General features: G+C 40.5%; 1 protein-coding gene across 1 annotated transcript in view; it reads left to right on the top strand.

The window, feature by feature from the left end:
• nmi (N-myc (and STAT) interactor) overlaps positions 1-21,464 on the top strand; it is a 28,105-nt gene extending 6,641 nt beyond the window's left edge. Inside the window, exons 4-10 of the mRNA XM_052018764.1 lie at positions 3,176-3,334; positions 5,390-5,506; positions 8,595-8,769; positions 11,078-11,184; positions 11,763-11,949; positions 17,749-17,855; positions 19,619-21,464. Coding sequence (XP_051874724.1) covers positions 3,176-3,334; positions 5,390-5,506; positions 8,595-8,769; positions 11,078-11,184; positions 11,763-11,949; positions 17,749-17,855; positions 19,619-19,816 — 1,050 coding nt within the window. The 3' untranslated portion in view covers positions 19,817-21,464. The remainder of the gene's footprint in view (positions 1-3,175; positions 3,335-5,389; positions 5,507-8,594; positions 8,770-11,077; positions 11,185-11,762; positions 11,950-17,748; positions 17,856-19,618) is intronic.
• The last annotated feature ends 905 nt before the right edge of the window (positions 21,465-22,369 follow it).

Here is a 22,369-nt window from a genome sequence, read left to right on the forward strand (position 1 = left end):
TAGGAAAGAAGCAGTGTGGAGCTACTAAAAAGCATTAGGATAGATAAGTCCCCAGGGTCAGACAGGATATACCCCTGGGTACTATGGGAAGCGAGGGAAGAGATTGCTGGAGCATTAACAATGATCTTTGAGTCATCCCTGGCAACAGGAGGATTGGATGGCAAATTTTGTTCCATTGTTGAAGAAAGGTAAAAGGGATAATCCCAGGAATTATAGACCAGTGAGTCTTACATCAGTGGTGGGCAAACTATTGGAGAGGATTCTTGGGGATGGGATTTATGAGCATTTGGAGAAGCGTAGTCAACATGGCTTTGTGAAAGGCAGGTCGTGCCTCACGAGCTTAATAGAGTTTTTTGGGAAAGTGACAAGACAAATTGATGAAGGTAGTGCAGTAGATGTGGTATATATGGATTTTAGCAAGGCGTTTGACACGGTTCCTCATGGTAGGGTCATTCAGAAAGTCATGAGATTTGGGATCCATGGAAAATTTAATGTATGGTTTCGAAATTGTCTTGCCCACAGAAGGCAGAGGGTGGTTGTAGAAGGGGAGTATTCGACCTCCAGGTTGGTGACTAGTGGTGTTCCACAGAGATCTGTTCTGGGACCCCTGGTCTTTGTGATTTTTATAAATGATTTGGTTGAGAAAATGGAAGGATGGGTTGGTAAGTTTCCAGATGACACGAAGGTTGGTGATGTAGTGAATAGTGAAGAAAGTTGTCGTAGGTTGCAACGGGATTTGGACAGGATGTAGAGCTGGGCAGAGAAGAGGCAGATGGAGTTCAATCTGGAGAAGTGTGAAGTGATACACGTTGGAAGAATGAACTTGAAGGCAGAGTACATAGCTTATGGCAGGATTCTTAGCAGTGTGGAGGAATAGAGAGATCTTTAGGTCCGAGTACATAGATCCCTGAAAGTGGTCTCACAAGTGGACAGGGCAGTTAAGAAGATGTATGGTGTGCTGGCCTTCATTAGCCAGGGGATTGAGTTCAAGAGCTGAGAGGTAATTTTGCAGCTCTATAAGACTCTGGTCAGACCACACTTGGAATATTGTGTTCAGTTCTGGTCACCACATTAAAGGAAGGATGTAGAAGCTTTGGAGAGGGTGCAGGGGAGATTTACAAGGATGCAACCTGCGTTGGAGAGCATGTCTTATGAGGAGAGGTTGAGCGAGTTAGGGCTTTACTCTTTGGAGTGACGGAGGATGAGAGGAGTCTTGATATAGGTATGTAAGATTATGAGAGGCATAGACAGAGTGGACAGCCAGCATCTTTTCCCCAGAGTGGCAATGGTCAATACTTGAGGTCACCTGTTTAAGGTGCATGGAGGAAAGTTCAGGGGAGATGTCAGAGGTAAGTTTTTTATACAGAGAGTGGTGGGGGCCTGGAATCCACTGCCAGGGGTGGTGGTAGTGGCCGATACAATAGGGTCATTTAAGACACTATTAGATAGGCACATGGATGAAAGAAAAATAGAGGGTTATGGGAAGTGAAGTAAAGAGGGGGATAGATTGAATGGGGATAAGGTTTATATAGGTCGGCACAGCATCGTGGGCCGAAGGGCCTGTACTGTGCTGTACTGTTTTATGTTCTATGTTTACAATCTGTTACTTTCAAATTCTGTTTCAAATTCAAACAATTCTGTTCATATTGTAATACATTAATTACCAAGATCTCACAAAATTTAGAATTGGTTAACATTAAACCCGTTCAGCCTTTTCTGGGAACCAATTAGTTCCACTGCACTGTTCTTTCCACATTGCTTTGAAAATTATTCATTCATATACCCAATTCTTTTTGTTAAAAAAAGATAATTATCTTGTGTTCTACTTCAGTAACTTTTTTTTTGCATTTTGTCTTCTATCCAATTCTTCTGGGCCACTTTATCACGTCACATCAGTAGCATTTATGAGGAGCTACATACAACCATGACTTCAGACTCAAAATAAGAGTTAATCCATTGTCATCAAACACTGGAGAATATGTTACTTTCTAACGGCTTTTTTTTTACCAAGGTCAAATTACTCTCGATAGTTCTCATGCCACCTGTAAACTAATTGATTTCAGTGGGTCCTGTCTATAGCTCATTATAACAGTGATGTCAATGAACAATCTAGTAAAGAGTCCTGTATTAAATTTACATAATAATAATGTAAGTTTATACAAAAAAAAGTCAGTGAACATAAATGCAGTAGTATTTTGTATAAATGAATTTCATTCAAAGATACTCCATTCACATTCTCATTAAATTCTACAAATACTTCAGATTTGAGCAAGGTACTCAGTGGGTTTCCTCTTTAAAATGTGGCAGTTTTGCTTGACGTTGGAAGTCATGACATCCACAAGTATAAGGGCTCATGCTGGCTTCTTGTTTACGTAATGGACCAGGATATTCCTCTCCAAAGAAATATGGATGAAGCATGACCTGAAGACAAAAACATGTATAGATTTTTCCAAGTAAAGGCCTTTTATGTTTGCACAGAGAGAGGATTTTCAATTGTTATTGGACAGGTGGATAGACATTCTCTCATGTATTGTCACACTATGATAAGTATCTCCCTTTTACATGATCATCATGTCTTTTAAGCCCACTGGATGGAAGGAGAAAAAAATGGATTTCAGAAGGGAAAAAAAACTATCAGAAACTGTGGAGGTGAGGAAGGAACAAATTACATTCTTGTGCTTTCCAGACAACAATTTACTTTTCCTTTCCACGGGGATATAGGAGTCAAAGCATAATTCTGGACACATTGGAGAACAACCTATAATAGATGCTGGTTTTCTCTGGTCTTGCTGGGAAGAAGTCCTGGAAGAAATTATGGAGATCCCATTTGCAAATTTCAGAAAAGCTCCAGTTCAGTCAACCTCTTTGTCAGATTATTTTGTCTTTATAGTCACCAGAAGCATCCTCTGCTGGGTGTCTCCCACACTTCTAGTCCGCATTTGAAATAACAATAGTCCAGGTGTTGATCGTGTACTCGCTTCATCCAACCTATATGATGGGATGAACTATTCTTCAGTTAATGACTTCAGAGGGAAACAATTGGGTATAAAGATTATTTTCTGTAATTCAATGGGTCATTTGTCTTTGAAGTTTGTAAAAATGTGTTTCAACGCATACTTCTGAAATAATTGCAATAGATTTAGTAGGTGCTTTCCATTGTGTCTTGTCTTTTTAGAACAAAATAGACAAACTGGAAAAGGAAAAGTCAGACCTAATTTGTGAAAAGTTGGATGCAGATGCGAAGAAAAAGGAGGCTGGCAATCTGCTTACCAAGTTGAATAATGAACAGGAAACTTACAAAAGCAACCTTCAGAAGGCAGAGCAGTCCTTCAATGTAAGTAGAATAGAATGTTTTTTTTCAGCATACCCTAGAGGTAAAAAATGAGAACTTGTATACATCAAGGTTTGAATTTTCTCCTAGGGTGTGTTAGCCACCACAGGAAAATTCTTCACTCTCAGGAATTATTCCAAGCAGGTGAAGATGGTTGTGGTTACTGGAGGTCAAGCATCATATTGTGTAGTTCTTTAACCAGTGTCCTGGGCCAAATCATCTTCAGTTGCTTCATCATTAATGTGCATCCATTATAAGGGCAGAAGTGGGGATCTTTATAATTGCACAAAGTTCTGGTCACCTAACTATAGGAAGGATATCAGTAAGATTGAAAGAGTGCAGAGGAGATTTACTAGAATGTTGCCGGGTCTTCAGGAGTTGAGTTACAGGGAAAGATTGAACAGGTTAGGACTTTATTCCTTGGAGCGTAGAAGAATGAGGGGAGATTTGATAGAGGTTTACAAAATTATGAGGGGCATAGACAGAGTTAATGCAAGTAGGCTCTTTCCACCTAGATTAGGAGAGATAAGTACGAGAGGACATGGTTTTAGGGTGAAAGGTTTAGGGGGAACATTAGGGGGAACTTCTTCACTCAGAGAGTGATGAGAGTGTGGGACGGGCTGCCATCTGATGTAGTAAATGCGGGCTCACTCTTGAGTTTTAAGAATAAATTGGATAGATACATGGATGGGAGAGGTCTGGAGGGTTATGGATAGGGTGCAGGTAAGTGGGACTAGCGGAATAACGTTTACAGACTAGAAGGGTTGAATGGCCTGTTTTCTGTGCTGTAGTGTTCTATGGTTCAATTCTATCTTAACTCCTCAGATAATGAAGCAGATATTGCCTGCAAACACAAAGGGCTGGGAAACTGATATCCAAATTGAGTAAAGCCAGAGATTGAAAAGATCATTCACACAGAAACATATATTTTCAGCCAGCAATCCATATCTCTCTATTATAATCCCTGATAACATCTACATCTGGTCCCACCATTGGGTTAGACACAGCAGAGATGGTGGCAGAGTGTTGGTTCGACAAGAAATACTGACCTTGGGACTCTCCAACACTGACTGTGGATCTCATGAAGTTTTGGGCCATCAGAACAAGCACAGGCAAGGAAACCTTCCAGTAATTACCAATCCTCAGATAATAAATCAGAATTCTTCCATGTTAAAAAAAACACTCAAAGGAAACACAGGTCCAAGGAAGGGCATAAAATGTACTCTGATTGCAGGAGTTTAATGACCACCACCATAAGTGTCTCGCTGCTGACCAAGCTGGCTGAGTTCTGAAGGACATAGCTACCTGATTAGGATAATTTTAATAAGATAAGATATCTTTATGGAAGACTCCCATGCTTGGGGCAGGGAGAAGAAGGATCAATCGTTTGGCCAACGGGAGAGCCCCTATTTTGGTGTCATAAGTGAGAGAAGTAGTTTGGGTGAGTACTGGTCCAAAAGGAACAATAGAATTCAGAAATTGTTGACCCAGGGTCAACATAACTTAGGTGGATATTTGCATTGCTATAGTAAAGTTGATAAAGTTGCAAGTTTGAATTAATTAGGTTTGTATGTTCACTTAATTGACCAAGGTAAGGATCAACAAACCAAAAGTCAACTCATGTGAAACTTGATGTGTTATGTATAAAATTGCTGTACTTGGGACACTCTCAAATGACATAGAAGTTCATTATTTGCTCTTTAGTCCCCTAACCAAAATGTTGCAGCAACATGTAGGCCATTTCTTTCCCCCGCAGAGGCAGCACTCTGAATAAGAAGGCAATAAATCCATTCCTAATTCAGGCCTAATATTAGGAAAGTTAAAATGAGAGAGCATTGCATGGTAGCCAGGGATCCAAAAGCGGAAACATCTCAGAAAGACAACTGGCAAACTTGGGGACCATCAACTTTTAAATAGGTGATTTTAATCGATTTTAAATAGGCAAGGAATTTTTTAATTGCGGATGTTGCACCTATAAATCAATATTATACTGAGTCATTTGAAAAGAGATTTACTTGCAAAGCATATGTCATTACTCAAAGCCTTTTCTTTTGACAGGAGAAGCTCCATGATAAAAAGCAAAATTATGTCAAACTAAAAGATCAACTAGTTCAACTTGAAAATGACCTCCAACGTAAGCAAGATCTCTGTGACTCTCTTTGCAATAAGTTCAAGGTAAATTAACATTTCTATCAATGGGGAAAGGAAACTGACATCATCACTCTTCAATAAATTCTGATTGTTTAAGAACATTGTAATCTTGTAGTTGTCAGTCCAAAATTTATGTGGTCTGGGAACTGTGAAACTAAAGAAAGACCTCCATTTATACAGTATCTTTCAACATCCCTCTCAAGTATTCCAAAGTGCTTTGAAGCTAATGAAGTACTTTTTAAATATAGGTCTTGTTGCAATATAAAAAACAGTTACCAATTTGGGCTTCACAGGTAGTTATGTGATAATGACCATGGAGTTCTGTTTTTGTACAAAATGAAATCCTGATCACAGCTAATCCAAGCATAGCCCATGGCTGGGAGCTTGGATTTCCTTTTTCATTTCTGACCCAAAGTCACATCCATGTAGTCTACATGAACTTTAGTAAGTCCTTTGTCAAGGTTCCACATGGAAGGCTGGTCCAAAAGGGTTAAGCCCATGTAATCCAAGGTAAGTTGGCCAAATAGCTGGCTTGGTAATAGGTGACAGAGGGGAGTGGTAGAGGGTTGCTTTTGTGGTTGGAAACCTGTGACCAGTGGAGTAGCATAGGGATCGGTGCTGGGACTCTTACTATTTGTTATACACATTAATCATTTGGATATGAATGCAGGATGTATGATGAGTAAGTTTGGATATGACATGGAAATTGATATTGTTGTTACTGAGGAGGATACTCTCAGGTCACAGAACAATATTGATCAGCTGGTAAGTTGGGTGGAACAATGGCAGATGGAGTTTAATCCAGAAAAGTATGTGGTAATGCGTTTTGGGAGGTCTAACAAGGGAAGGACATATAGCATCAGTGGTAGGGCTTAGAGAGTATTGAGGAACAAAGGGACTTTAGTGTACAAGTCCATCAATTTCTAAAGATGGCAGACAGGTAGATAAGGTGGTGAAGAAGGGGCATGGGATGTTGGCCTTCATAAGCCAGAGTATAGAATGTAAGAGAATGGAGGTCATGGTGCAACTTTATAAAACTTTGTTTAGGCCACAGCTGGAGTATTGTGTGCAGTTCTCTTTTCACTGGAGAGGAAACAGAAGTGATTAAGCAGGATGCTGCCTGGAATGGAATATTTCTGTTGTGAAGAGAGACTTGATAGGCTGAGTTTGTTCTCTCTGGAGCACAGGAGGTTGAGGGTGGACCTGACAGAGTTGTACAACATTCTGAGGGGCATAGGTGGAGTGGATAGAGAGAAACTGGTTAATTTGGGGTTTAAAATGGGCGGCGCGGACTCGTTGGGCCGAAAGGGCCTGTTACCACGCTGTAAATAAAATTTAAAAAAACTTCAGAAACCAGAGGTCATAGGTTGATAGTGAAGGATAAGATGGTTAGAGGGGATCTGAGGATTTGTTTTTCACTTGGAGGGTGGTTGCAGTCTGGAACTCACTGCCTGGGAAGGTGGTGGAGGCAGGCACTCTCACAAGATTGATAAATTATATGGACAAGCTCTTGAAATACTAACACACAGCAGGCTATGAACCAAGTGGGATTAGAGTGGATGCACGTGGTGGGCCAAAGGGCCTGTCTCTGCACTGTGTAACTCTATGTCAGAAATTCCAGGGAGAGGAAGGAAAACTAATTTGTTTTCTCTCTTTCCCAGTGCTGACAAAAGGTGTTTGATCTGAAACATTAACTCGGTATCTCTTTCCACAGATGCTGCCTGACCTGCTGAGTGTTCTCTTTTTATTATATATATTTGGGCTCGGGTTAGGTAGCTAGGGTCTACTGTGAATACATATATTTAGAGAGAAGATCTGCTTCCTCTTCTACTCTACTCTTCCGTCTATTTTCAGGCAGTCAACTCTATCATATCTCTCAGTCCTGAGCCTTAGTGTATTTATTTATAAAGAGATTGCCTGGTTCAATCCAACTTGAGCCTGAGGACATAACTTTTCTCATATCCAATGGGAGCCAACACAGATAGTTCCATTAATCTCTAAATGACTATATAATCTGTTTTTGAGACACCAAAAATAATTCCCGTGCCCTTCTTTAAAATAGGGCAATGGGATCTTTTACTCCCACTTGAGAGAGCAAATGGGATTTGGGTTCAGATGAAAGACAACATTACCAATAGTGTAGCACTCCCTCTGTACTGTCCCAGATTTTTTTGTATTGTGGAGTGTGACATGAACCCATATTGTTCTGACAGAGAAGAGTACAGGCTATCAATGGCACCTATGGTTAAACTATCACTAGAAGCTGGTTATTATCCTAATTGGAAGTCTTTTACTGCCATTAGTGAACACATTTTTTTCTCTCTGAGGGAATCTCTGTAACATTTTTATTCTCACCCAGTTATTGAACATCATGTTACAGGAGGTTATCTGACCCATTATCTCTATACTGTCTAAGAATGGACTTGGGTTAATCCCACTTCCCAGCTCTTGGCTGAAACCCCTACAGGTTATGACTCTTCAACTACACTTCCAGGTACCCCACCATTCATTCTGTTCAGTTCCCCTTTTACCTGGAAAATGACCTTTTAGTGAAAGAAGATAAGTCCTTACTGTTTGCCCTGCCTAGGCCTCTCAAAATTTTGTACATCTTAATTAAATCATCCCTGGGTTTCCTTTGTTCTAAGGAAAGCAACATCAGCCTAACCATAACTATAATTCTCCAGCTAGTGTTTTCCTTCTAATATCTCACTCAATAATCAAACAATGAGGAGTAAGAGTAAACTAACAACCAAATTTAAATCTATTCTCAAATGACACCAGAAATGCTGTGGACCTGGGCCAATCATTCCTGCTTGTCCTGGCTTTGTGTTACCAGCTCATCTATGATGATAGCCCTCACTAGGCCCCAAGTGGTAAGCCTGCCATTAGGATATTCAAGGATACTATTGCCTGTTTTGGATGGTTGCAAGCAAAATGGTGTAACCAATGTCTGATCTTGTTGCTGTTTTACTGCAATGAGATTAAGTTCCTAACTGTGAATGAGAGTATTATCTATTATTATATATGAACAAAACTGGTTTTAGGAATGCTGGAGATCTTTCTTTCGCTCGCTAGGATTTTCACTTTTCAAACTGGTCTTTGCTGTCCACAGATTAAGATCAAGTTACCGGAGAAGAACATTAAGTTTGTCAAGTCTGAACAAAGTGTGCCAGTAGATCAAGAGGGGGATGAGTTCCTGAATATAAAAGGCATCTATACCATCCTTCCGAAAATGCCAGTGCTCCTTCAGAATGGACAGGCCTTGATCACTTTTGAAGAAGAGCAAGGTAAAACTGGAATCCTACAATTCTACAGGCACAATTTCTTGCAAAACAGAAACCATTTTCTAAAAGGTTCTGGTTGCCATTTTATTGTGAGGAGAAATGCATTTTTTTAAATATGTTTTTGCATTTCTGACACAAACTTGTTCTTTGTTCCTTTATTGCTTTTTCATTCTACTAGTTGCTACTTTTTGAGCCTGCACATTTACTTGGCTGTGTCACACTGTTTTGTTCAGTGCTCCAACCTTTTTGGTTAGATTTCTGTCAATAGTTTCAATATTGTTGCCAAATGGAGTTAATGAAAGGCAAAACCATTGAATAGAACATAGAACAGTACCACACAGGAACAGGGCCTTTGGTCCACAACGTTGTGACAAGCTAATTAAACTAGTAATTAAATGCCTAATTAAATTAATCCCTTCTGCCTACACAATGTCCATATCCCTCCATTCTCTGCACATCCATGTGCCGATCTAAGAGCCTCTTAAATATCTCTATCGTATTTGCCTCCACTACCACCCCTGGCAGCGCATTCCAGGCACCCACCACACTGTGTAAACAAAAAACACTTGCCCCGCATATGGCCTTTGAACTTAGCCCTTCTCACTTTAAATGCATGCCCTCCAATTTAAACATTTTGACCCTGGGGAAAAGACGCTGGCTGTTTACTCTATCTATGCCTCTCATAATCTTGTAAACTTCTGTCAGATCTTCCCTCAGCCTCCACCGCTCCAAAGAAAACAAGCCAGGTTTGTCCAACCTCTCTTCATAGCACATGCCCTCTAATCCAGGCAGCATCTTGGTAAACCTCTTCAGCACCCTCTCCAAAGCCTCCAAGTCCTTCATTTAATGGGGCAACCAGAGGACTGTCAAAAGGAAGTGGTCTAGCACTTGTTTGATTGGGCAGCTGTTGGTCTGGTCACATCGTGGCCTGTTTGACTCAAGAGAAGAGCGGGTTCTTTACAAAGTTCAATTGCTTCCATTTCCTCAAAGGAGCATGAGTGAACTGACTGTATTCTTTTGGGTGATGGTTGGGGGAACTATTCCCTGATCTTGACCTTGGACACTCAAGATGGCCTCTTTCATGGTTAACCATCCAAGATATACCTTGCACGTTAAAGACACTCTCAAATGGGCTCCAATTTGGTGAAATGTTTCCTTCACTGCATTGCATTCACTTTGGTTACTGATGATGTTTCTTCCTTGATATTCAGCAATTGCTGGGTTTTATTAATGGATGTAATTAATTGCAGGCATTACAGGCCACAAGAAATTTGTCTTTTCTCATCTGTGATTATTTATTACGTGTGGCTTTTTTCCTTCTCGAATAAACTTCAAATTAAGCTATGTGCCTCAGAATTGCCTGTAGGAAGTGATGTTGGCAGTTATGTCAAGATTCTGCTTGTTTAATCCCTTGCACCACTGGCCTTGTATGTTGGGTAGTAGGAAAGACTTCATTGGCACTTCAGCTGCTGACTGTGTACCCATTACCCCATAAAGATAGAAAACCTTACCACTTCTTGCCATCTTCCCCCCCCCCCCCCGCACCCCCCCCCCCCCAAAGTGTCTTTCTTATGCATCTCATTTACTAGACATCCTAGCCTCTACAGTTCAGAGAGTTCCACGGAATGAAGTGGAATGTACATCACAGACATTCAGCCCACTCAATCCATACCAGGTGAGCAACCCGTGATCTTTCCATATCTATATTGATCCTCACAGTCCTTTGGTCCCTCCTGTGCACATCCAGTCTCACATTAAATCTTTCCATAACTATAATATACTACTCAGCCCTTTCCTGTAGACCTGTACTAGCAAGGTTTATATTCTCACCTCTCTATGTAAAGCAGTTTCCTTATTTGATGCTCTCATGGCCTCTAGTTTTCCTTATCTCCATAAATGGAAATACTCTGGCCTTACCAAAATCTTCCACAATTTTAAAGACCCTCTGTTAGTTCAGCTCTCAGTTCAGGAGAAGTACGATTGTGTTTTACTTTTCCTAATAGGTCTAACCTAGTCTTTCTGGTGTCACTGAAGCCAGTGTAATGGAAAATCCTGGTATTGATATGTAGTGAATATTGAATATTCTTCACTCCATCCACAGGTTCCAATTTTTAATTTCAATGGCAGGAAAATTATAGATGCAGAGGTGGTATTGGCCAATATGGAGTAATGAATGAACAAGTCATTCAGCCATTGTTTCAATCTTTGAATGATGCTTTACTTCTCTACTTAGTTCTGATCTTTAGATTGTTGTTTGCCATTGCTCAGGAGATATTTTTTAAAGTAATTCCCATTTTTATTTTTTTTAAAGTTGCTCATAGGATTCTAAAAATAGCCAAACATCAGATAGACCTCCAGTCTGAGAAAATACGAGTGGAAGCGCATCCAATCACACTGGATACAACACAACAATTTGAGGTAAATGCTAGGAATCAGTCATAGAATATTGAGAATGGTGATGTAATGTAAAATCCTGACCAATAAGGGCTTTTGCATGACATTTTGCATAAATTCAGTCTGTCACACTTGTCTGATCTGAGGTCAGCTCTCTGTTCAAGGTTTATTTGAACTTTCCTTTCTGGTTCTTGTTGACTATCAGCCCTGTGCCAGTACTTTGTCTCAGATGAAGTTTATTAGTTGGTGTGGGCTGCATTCGCAAGCAAACCACATCCAAGAAGACTGCATCTGGATGAGGGATTGGTATCAGCTTCACATCATCCACAGGCTAGGTCTTGAAAATAAGGACCTGGGATCATGGACATCAGAGAAGGAATGAACTCTTCCATAATTCACATTTCTCCATAACTTGCGCTGGAATCTGTACTCCTCTCTCTCTTTCTCTCTCCCCCTTGCCCCCATAATATTTATCTAACTCAGCTATAACAAGCAAAATCAAATACAAATCATTGATTTGTCATCCATCAATATTAAGGACAGCTACTTTAACCATCTATGCCTTACAATTTAATGCAGAATGTCTTTATTAATATTTTTAGATACATCTTGATATCTCCAGGAAGAAGGTCAGGGTTTCTGATATTCCGGAAATTCTTCCAGAAGAACAGATGATGGATAAGTTGGAAATAAGCTTTTCAAAGCCAAGTCTAGGTGGCGGAGAGGTGGAGAATATTGAATACTCTATCTCTTCTGGAACTGCCATGGTCACGTTTGCAGAGAAAGGGGGTAAGTGAAACATTTTCATCTTCACCTGCCTGTGGAAATTAAAGTGGCCTTCAGGAATTCCAAGCTTAAGCAACAGAATATTCACTTTATAGACATATATATGGAGAGGGGTGAACATAGGTATGGAAGATTTGTTTTTGCTGTTAACATTTCTCAATAGTTGAAAAGTTGTTCATGCTATGAATCTAATCTTTTTAAATTATAGGTGCTATCTGAAGCATCTGACTGCAAACAATTTTTCAGAAATCACATTGAGACATAACAAGAGATACAAGACATAACAACATTTCAGTGTTTTAAAAGGGATGGGGGGGGGGGGAGAAGAGGAGGAGGGGTGGTGTCACTGGTCAGGGATACTATTAAAGCTGCAGAAAAGGTGGATAATGTAGTGGGATCATCTCTAGAGTCAGTATGGGTGGAAGTTAGGATCAAGAAAGGAGCAGTTACTCTACTGGGAGTATTCTATAGGCCCTCTGGTAGCAGCAAGGATACTGAGGAGCAGATCGGGAGGCAGATTTTGGAAAGGTGCAAAAATAACGAGGTTGTTATCATGGGAGACTTCAACTTCCCAAATATTGATTGGCACCTGCTTAGTTCCAAAGGTTTAGATGGGGCAGAGTTTGTTAAGTGCATTTGGGGGACAGTGACCACTGCTCCCTAACCTTAGGCATTGTCATTGTCAAGGATAGGAGCAAAGAGGACAGGAAAATATTTAACTGGGGAAAGGCAAATTATGAGGCTATAAGGTAGACATCGCGAGTGTGAATTGGGATGACATTTTTGAAGGCAAATTAACTATGGAGATGTGGTCGTTGTCAGGGATCTCTTGCAGGATGTTAGGGATAAATTTGTCCCGGTGAGGCAGAGAAAGAATGGCAGGGTGAAGGAACCATGGTTGACAAGAGAGGTGAAACATCTAGTTAGGAGGAAGAAGGCAGCATACATGAGGTTTAGGCAGCAAGGATTAGACGGGCCTCTTGAGGAATATAGGGTAGCAAGGAAGGAACTTAAGAATGGGCTGAGGAGAGCAAGAAGGGGACATGAAAAGGCTTTGGCGTGTAGGGTTAAGGAAAACCCCAAGACATTTTTAACGTGTGAAGAGCAGAAGGATGATGGGAGTAAAGGTAGGACTTATTAGGGATAAAGGTGGGAAGATATGCCTGGAAGCTGTGGAAGAGGATGAGGTCCTCAATGAATACTTCTCTTCAGTATTCACCAAGGAGAGCGGCCTTGATGATGCTGAGGACAGTGTTGGTAAGGTTAATGTTCTAGAGCATGTTGATATCAAGAGAGGATGTGTTGGAGCTGTTAGAAAATATTAGGACAGATATCAGGCCCCCGGGGCCTGACGAAATGTTCCCCAGGCTGCTCCACGAGGCGAGGGAGGAGACTGCTGAACTGTTGGCTAGGATCTTTGAGTCCTCGTTGTCCACGGGAACGGTACTGGAGGATTGGAGGGTGGCAAATGTTGTCCCCCTATTCAATAAAGGTAGTAGGGATAGTCCAGGGAATTATAGACCAGTGAGCCTTGCATCTGTGGTGGGCAAGCTGTTGGAAAGGATTGTTAGAGATAGGATCTATGAGCATTTAGAGAATCATGGTCTGATCAGGGACAGCAGGCATGGCTTTGTGAAGGGCAGATCATGTCTCACAAGCCTGATATTGTTCTTTGAGGAGGTGACCAGACAGATTGATGAGGGTAGTGCAGTAGATGTGGTCTACATGGATTTTAGTAAGGCATTTGACAATGTTCCACATGGTAGGCTTCTTCAGAAGGTCAGAGGGCTTGGGATCCATGGAAGCTTGGCCATGTGGATTCAGAATTGGCTTGCCTGTAGAAAGCAGAGGGTTGTGGTGGAGGTGGTGTATTGAGATTGGAGGGCTGTGACTAGCGGTGTCCCACAAGGATCGATTCTGGGACCTCTGCTTTTCATGATTTTTATTAATGACTTGGATGAAGGGGCAGAAGGGTGGGTTGGCAAGTTTGCAGACGACACAAAGGTTGGTGGTGTTGTGGATAGTGTGGAGGATTGTCAAAGATTGCAGAGGGATATTGATAGGATGCAGAGCTGGGCTGAGAAGTGGCAGATGGAGTTCAATCCGGAGAAGTGTGAGGTGGTACACTTTGGAAGGACAAACTCCAAGGCAGAGTACAAAGTTAATGGCAGGATTCTGGGTAGTGTGGAGGAGCAGAGGGATCTGGGGGTCCATATCCACAGATCACTGAAAGTTGCCTCACTGGTGGATAGGGTAGTTAAGAAAGCTTATGGGGTGTTAGCTTTCATAAGTCGAGGGACCGAGTTTAAGAGCTGAGAAGTAATGATGCAGCTCTATAAAACTCTGGTTAGACCACACTTAGAGTACTGTGTCCTGTTCTGGTTGCCTCATTATAGGAAGGGTGTGGAAGCGTTGGAAAGGATGCAGAGGAGATTTACCAGGATGCTGCCTGGTTTAGAGAGTATGCATTATGAGTAGGGACTAAGGGAGCTAGGGCTTTACTCTTTGGAGAGAAGGAGGATGAGGGGAGACATGATAGTGGTGTACAAAATATTAAGAGGAATAGATAGAGTGGACAGCCAGCGCCTCTTTCCCAGGGCACCAATGCTTAATACAAGAGGGCATGGCTTTAAAGTAATGGGTGGGAAGTTCAAAGGAGATATCAGAGGAGGAAGGTTTTTTACCCAGAGAGTGGTTGGGGCATGGAATGTGCTGCCTGGGGCGGTAGTGGAGGCAGGTACATCGGTCAAATTCAAGAGCTTACTAGATAAGCATATGGAGGAATTTAAAATAGAGGAATATGTGGGAGGAAGGGGTTAGATAGTCTTGGGTGAGGTTTAAAGGTTGGCACAATATGGTGGGCCGAAGGGCCTGTATTTTGCCGTACTGTTCTATGTAATACCTAGACAACTAAGGAGTTAGTTCCTAAGAATGCATGATGACACAAGATAAGTTGTGAAAAGGACATAAGGAGCCCAGAAAGAGATACAGAAAGATTGAGTGAGTGGGCAAAGATCTGGCAAATGGAGTATAACGTAAGAAAATGTGAAATTATCCATTTTGGCCTTTATCTAAAAGGTGAGAGATTGCAGCACTCTGAGATGCAGAGGGATTTGACTGTACTAGTGCATGATTCATATGTGAGTAGACAAGTAGGTAGCAATAAGAAAAGCCAACAGAATATTATTGATTATTGTAAGTGAACTGAATATAAAAGTAGGGATGTTATGTTTCAGTTATATAGGGCCTTGGTGAGCCACACCTGGAATACTGGTCTCCTTATTTCAGGAAGGATGTTAATGCATCAATTCAGAGAAGATGTACTAAACAAATAAGTGGAATGGATGGGTTGTATTATGAAGAATGGTTGGACAGACTAGACTTGCATCCCCTGGAATTTAAAAGAGTAAGAGATGCCTAGATTGAAACATATAAGATCCTGAAGGACCTTGACAGAGTGCATGTGTAGAGGATATTTTCTGTTATGGGAGAATAAGGCGTTGTCCATTTAGGGCAGAAATTAGATTTTTTTCTCTCCCAGAGGAATATAGAACAGTACAGCACAGAACAGGCCCTTGGGCCCACAATGTAGTGCCAACATAGCTATTCCCTCCTACCTACAGAATGCCCGTATTTTCCTCTCATTCATGTGCCCATCCAAGCCCCTCTTAAAAGCTCCCAATGAGTTTTCCTCCACCACCCTATCAGGTAACGCATTCCAGGCATCCACCACTCTCTCAGTAAAACACCTAATCCTCACATCTGTTCTGAACCTACTCCCTCTCACCTTAAATGCATGCCCTCTGGTATTGGATCGCTCAATAATGGGAAAAAGATATTGCTTGTCCACCCTATTTATGTCCCTCATAATTTTATACACCTCCAACAGATCACCCCTCAGCCTCTGCCGTTCCAGAGAAAAGAGCCCAAGTTTGTCCAGCCTCTCCTGATAGCACATGCCCTCTAATCCAGGTAGCATCCTAGTAAACCTCCTCTGCACCCTCTCTAAAGCCTTGACATCCTTCCTGTAGTCAGGTGACCAGAATTGCATGCAATACTCTAAATGTGGCCTAACCAGAATTCTGTAGAGTCTTTGGAAGTCTCTTCCACAAAGGACAGTAGAAGCAGAATATTCGAATATTTTTAAAACCGAGGGAGATAGTTACTTGATAAGCAAGAGTGTGTAAGCAAGATAGTTTACCATTGGTAGGTAGGAATGCAGAGTTGGTTACAATCATATTAGCCGTGATATTATTAAATGGTGGAGCAGACTCAAGAGGCTGGGTGGCCTACTCCTGCTCCTAGTTCATATGTTCATCTGTTTGTAAATAGGAATAATGCATAATACCCCTCAATTCTAGTCCACTACTCAGTAAGGTTATAGCTGACCAGTTTCATTGGCTTCAACACTTTCCTGTACAATTCCTATAAGGCCTGATTCTCTTCCAGTCCAAAAGTTATCTATCTCAGCACTGAATATATTCAATAAGCTCTATGGGGAGAAGAATTTTAAGAACCTGTCCCCTAATTCTAGATCCGTCCCACAGAGGGAAACATCCTCACACATCTACCCTGTGAAGCCCTCTCAAAATTTTAAATCCATAAGATCACCTCGCCTTCTAAACTCCAGATAGTATAGGCCCATTCTACATTTCTCTACCAATTACCTGTAACTGTGTGCTAAGTTTTTCTGTTTCATTCTATGAGAACACGTCAGTATTTGTCAGTCTCACTATTTATCAGTCCCAATACTAATCCCATCGTTACTCCACTAGTTATCGTTCTCAGCTTGAAAATGATCAATATATCCCTCCTCTATACTCTGTCAATTAACCAATCCATTAATCATGTTGGCACATTATCCTCCATACCAAGAGCCCTTACCTTTAGTGACCTTTTTTTATGTGATATGTTCATGCAAATAGAGAGTCACATTGCGCCTGGTGTATATGACAATAAACTAAACTAACTTTTATGATGGCTCACAGCTCCAGTAACCTGGGCTTGATCCTGACCTCTGGTGCTGTCTGTATGGACCCTTCATTAGAACTGGACATGTCATTTGTATGAGGAGTTTGCTCAAAGATGCAATATAAATGCACCCGGGTCATTCTCTCTTCTCTCCTCTTCCATCGGGTAGAAGATACAGGAGCCTGAGGGCACATACCACCAGACTTAAGGACAGCTTTATTGAACAGTTCCCATATACAGTGAGATGGACTATGACCTCACAATCTGCCTTGTTGTGACCTTGCACTTTATTGCACTGCACTTTCTCTGTAGCTGTGACACTTTACTCTGTACTGTTATTGATTTTACCTGTACTACATCAATGCACTCTGTACTAACCCAACGTAACTGCATTGTGTAATGAATTGACCTGTGCGATTGGTTTGTAAGACAAGCTTTTCACTGTACCTCGGTACAAGTGACAATAATAAACCAATATCAATACCAATCAGTGTTTGATTGGGATTGAAGACTGAGTAGACCAGATTTGCTGAACCGTTTCTGATGACGGATCTAGGACCTGCAAATTAACTGTCTCTCTTTCTACAGATGTTGCTTGACCTATTTTAATGGAATATAACTTGCTAGAAGCACAGACTAATAAAGGTGTAGTGAGTGCATCTTGGGCCTTAGTGAATGAAAAGACCAAAAGTCTTTCTACTGCTGAGAAAGAAACTAAGTTAATGTTTCATGTTCCTGAACATGCACCTGAGCTGGAAGTGTGGTTGTGGTAACACTAATACCAAAGGTAGATGATGAAAAACTTCTCATATTGTGAATTTTACTTTGCAGTTGCTCAGCGTGTTGCAGAACAGCAGAAATACCCACTTGTAATAAATGGGCAAAACTTTTGGCTGACTGTTGAATCTGTAATGACAAGTTACTTGCAGAAATTTCAGGTGAGAATGATAGATATTGTCCTTTGTGTGTGGAGTTCACTCAAAGTTGCAGTGTAATTGATGGTTAATTAGAATTGCATGGACCAGATTTGCTGAACCAGGATATGTCATGATATGTCCCATTGGTTAGGTGTATCCTGGTACTTTTCAGTTTGATATTTTATGGAACGTAACTTGCTGGAAGTACAGATCAATAAGGGTGTAAGTGAGGGCATCTTGGGCTTTAGTGAATGACAAGACCCAGAGTCTATCTACTTGATAAGATTGCAGGAGCAAGAAAGAAAGACAAATAAAGAAGAAGGTGGGTGCATTAGAGACAAATTCAAATTGTTTATAGAAAGAAATAGAGACGCAAAATAAGATGCGTAAGTGAAGAAAAGAATCAAAAAGAAAAAGTAAGAAAAATATAAATATTTTAAATTTAACATTTCTGCGTTTACAAAGTACCTGCAATTGATTAGCACTTAATGTACTCTTAGTTGCCATTCTTGACCTTGTGATGAATTTAATGGGCTATTAATGTCTACGTCTGACACATTCTAAAAACAAACAAGAAGGTTAATAGTGTCCTGCAGTCTGTCTAAAAGAAATGTGAGAATAATATAAATCAGGCAACAATTTTTGGAGATGTGCATATTCCTTTGTCCCTGAACTTACAATTAGTGGCATGTTTATTAACATGTTGTTAATTTTCCAACAAGATCTACCCCAAGCCTACTACTTAATTTTTAGTTTTTAGCAGATTATCTGGTCGAAACTAAATCTTTGCTTTATCCATGTTCCTTAACTCAAAAAGTCCATTCTAAAACCAGTGTTAATACAGCATTGGAAATGCGTATCAGAGAGGTGCATTTTGGTTTGCACCTGGCCCCACCTGACCATGAAACCCCTTTCCACCATTACGATCACCATCATCATTACCATCCAGCCTTTATCCCATACAAAAGACATCTAAAGCCAAATTATCTTTGTGGTGAAAGAAAGCTTCTGAAAAGAAGCTGTGTATTGGCAAATGGTGACATCTTCTAAATGAATAGCAAGTGCAAATGACTTTAATGAAAGAAAAATATATACATTTTCATCATAAAAGTGATACATTGCATCTGCTTCTTGTCATAAGCGTCACATTTACTGAATTGCAATTGGCATGGACTAATTCTTACAAATAATTGGTTAATATTCAAAATCATTAATATTTCTTCAGTTCCATTCAGTTTTTCACAGATAGCCTTACTTTTAAAGTCAGTTAATTAAATGAAAAATGATAGCAGTGGTGTCCACGAAAATACAATATTGTAAAACTTCATTTGGTTGAATGACACCCTTTAGGAAAGAAACCCTTTTGTATCCTTATGTGGTTTGGCCTGTATGTGTCTTCAAACCCATTGTAAATGCTCTCTGAAATAGCCCAGTAATCCTCTAGTTCAAGAGTAATTAGGGCCTAATAAGTGTTAGGTTTTATTTCCAGTGACATCTGCCATGCAATATAAAACAAACATCCCTTGGCATCCCATCCCATGACAGTGTTAACATTTCATTTTATACATCTCATGTATAAAAATAGCACATAACTTCCTGCTTGATTGCCATGCTGTAGCAGTGCATTTAATCATTGTGTAACTTTGAAGGAAATTTAACTGAAATAGTAATTGTAAAAACAGAATTGATTTACAGTCTGGATTTCACTGAAATTACTTTAAGTATTACACTACATCTTCTGTAACAACTGTTGCTCTCTACTGTTTTCTCGGAACCTCTTTCAGATATTTAATGGTATTTGCAAGAGAACTCTGCTGCTATCTGACATTAAGAGCGCAATGGAAGAAGAAGAATTACAGGACAAGCTTAAGATCCATTTTCAGAAACCAAGCAGACAGGGTGGTGAAGTTGAGGATATAAAATACATCCCAAAAGATAAACATCTCTTGGTGTACTTCAAAGAGGACTCTGCTGAAAACTAGTATTCCAGTTTTTATCAGTTGCACTGGTCTTTTGAAATACCTATTATGTCTCTTTTATTGCAGCTTTTTTTTGCCATTTATATAGCAAAACATTTTCTTTGGGTCCTACTGTTAGCCTTGACGAGTTGTCTTTCTGTTTTGTTTTTTCTGAGATGTAGTCATGTTCTTTACATATAATTGCTATAATATATTTATCTTATGTAAATGCACATGTGTGAGTGTGTTATATGTCAATACATTAAAAAAAAACACTCTGGAATACTGTTTAACCTGTTTTACATGTGGATAAATAATTTAATACTCATGTTCTTTAACATTAACCAAGCTAGTCAATTTGCAGCAGAAAATGATTAAAAGGAGGTATGTAAAACTTGTTTCTTAAACACAGGAGTGACATATTCTTACATGTCTTTATATTGCTATATCAACCCTTGGCCAATAAATATAGCATATTTTAATTTGGTTTAATTCAGCATTAGTTGTGGTTAAATTTTTGAACTATATTGCTGATTTTCTTCTGATTTTCAGATTGTAAGTTCTACACAAACTTTAGTTAACAAAAAAGTTGAAGCTGCCTAACCTCCTGTACATCAAACAAACTCAGGTTCTGTCTCTGCATATAGTTAAAATTATCCTCTTTGATTGTAGGCAGTAAAACATTCAATTTATAAAAATATCAGTTATTATGTGCACTCAGAATGATTGCTGTAAAAGAAAATCATAATGCTTTACAGCGCCAGTGACCTGGGTTCAATTCCAGTCACTGTCTGTAAGGAGTTTGTATGTTCTCCCCATGTCTGCGTGGGTTTCCTCCGGGTGCTCCGGTTTCCTCCCACATTCCAAAAGGCATACAGGTTAGAAAGTTGTGGGCATGCTATGTTGGTGCCAGAAGAGTGGCTACACTTGTGGGCTGCCCCCAGAACACTATGCAAAAGATGCATTTCAACTGTGTGTTTTGATGTACATGTGACTAATTGTTACGAGGCAAGTTACTACTTGGTGAGTGTCTCTTTAAGGCACCTGAACGGTTGTGTGTGTGGTTTTGTCTGATTGCTGGGAGTGGGAGCGAAAAGCTTCTATAACTGGACTGATACAAGTGTCTGAAAGCGGATTCACTGAAGCACTGGTAACTGCGGACACGGACAGGAGAGAGAGAGAGAGAGAGACGTGAGAGTTGGTAGCACTGACTGCCAGCCTCTGTATTTGCGGGTGAAGCACAATCATTGTGACTGTCACTTTACAATCCATCCATGGATTTCTGGAGCAATCTGTGGAGTCCACTTTGTCATTAACCTGTACCAGGAATCAGGTATATCTGTGGACGACCACGTACGGAGTGCCCTCGGTGTGGCAGATACTTTGGAACAAAGTAACGAAGATCTTTGGCGGTTGGGGTGTCATATTGGTTCCATCGTGGAACTTGTGGAATTCGTAAACACATTCTCTCTACATTCTACTCTACATTCTAACATGGGTTTCAGAAGCTTTTGCTCATCATCTTGCTTCGTGACTGACGAAATTGAACTTTGCGAACTGTTCCTAGACTTGGGGTTTGGGAATTAGCCACACACACGCTTTGGTTTATTTTGATCAATGTCTGATATCTAACGTTTTTATTTTTCTTATAAAAAATCATTAATAAATAGATTCTAACATTTAAACATGGCTCATTGTGTTTCTATTGTTGCTGGTACGTAACACTAATAAAGATATTAGTTTCCACCAATGGCAATTAGAATCAGAGAATCTTAGAGAACTTATGACACAAAAGGAGGCTATATTATCCAACATTTTGGCACAGAAGGAATCTAATAGCCCCTATCACCCCATCTCTTTCCCCTCTCCCACCCTCTCGATCTGCCCATCGTCCACACATTCCTCCCTCCTGTTCCCCTTCTCAGCTTCTTCCCTCTATTCCATGGTCCACTGTCCTCTCCTATCAGATTCCACCTTCTTCATCCCTTTGTCACTTCCACCGATCACCTCCCAGCTTCTTACGTCATTCCCACTGTCTCGTCCCTCACCTACCCAGATCCACCTATCACCCACCAGCTCTTGCTCCACTCCTTCCCTGCCCACCAGCCCCCCCACCCCCCATCTTTTTATACTGGCTATCTCCCCTCTTTCCAGTCCTGACAAAGGGTCTCGGCCTGAAATATCAACTGTCCATTTCCTTCCATAGATGCTGCCTGACCTGTTGAGTTCCTCCAGCATTTTGAGTGATACTCCAGACTTCCAAAAGCTTCAGTCTCTCTTGTGTCTCCAAAGGAAAAACTTGTTATTTTTTGTCAAAAGATTGGCTTTATAAAAATAAATTAAGATCTGGAGGATTCAGAGTCCATGTGTAACAATTAATTTTCAAAGGGAGTGCATAACTTCAGTTTATACTTCTTAGATAATTGAGGATGAGTTCTTCAACTCCGATTTTGCAGGCTAATGACACCAGCATGGAAACTGTAGACTCGTCCACAAATCAGCCAGGAGGTGCCTGATGAGTGGGTAGTTTGTGAAGTGGTGTGCTCCTTAAGCAGACCTGTGTGTATTTGATGCCTG

This window comes from Pristis pectinata, chromosome 1, assembly GCF_009764475.1.
Source record: "Pristis pectinata isolate sPriPec2 chromosome 1, sPriPec2.1.pri, whole genome shotgun sequence".
Classification (NCBI taxonomy): Eukaryota; Metazoa; Chordata; class Chondrichthyes; order Rhinopristiformes; family Pristidae; genus Pristis; species Pristis pectinata.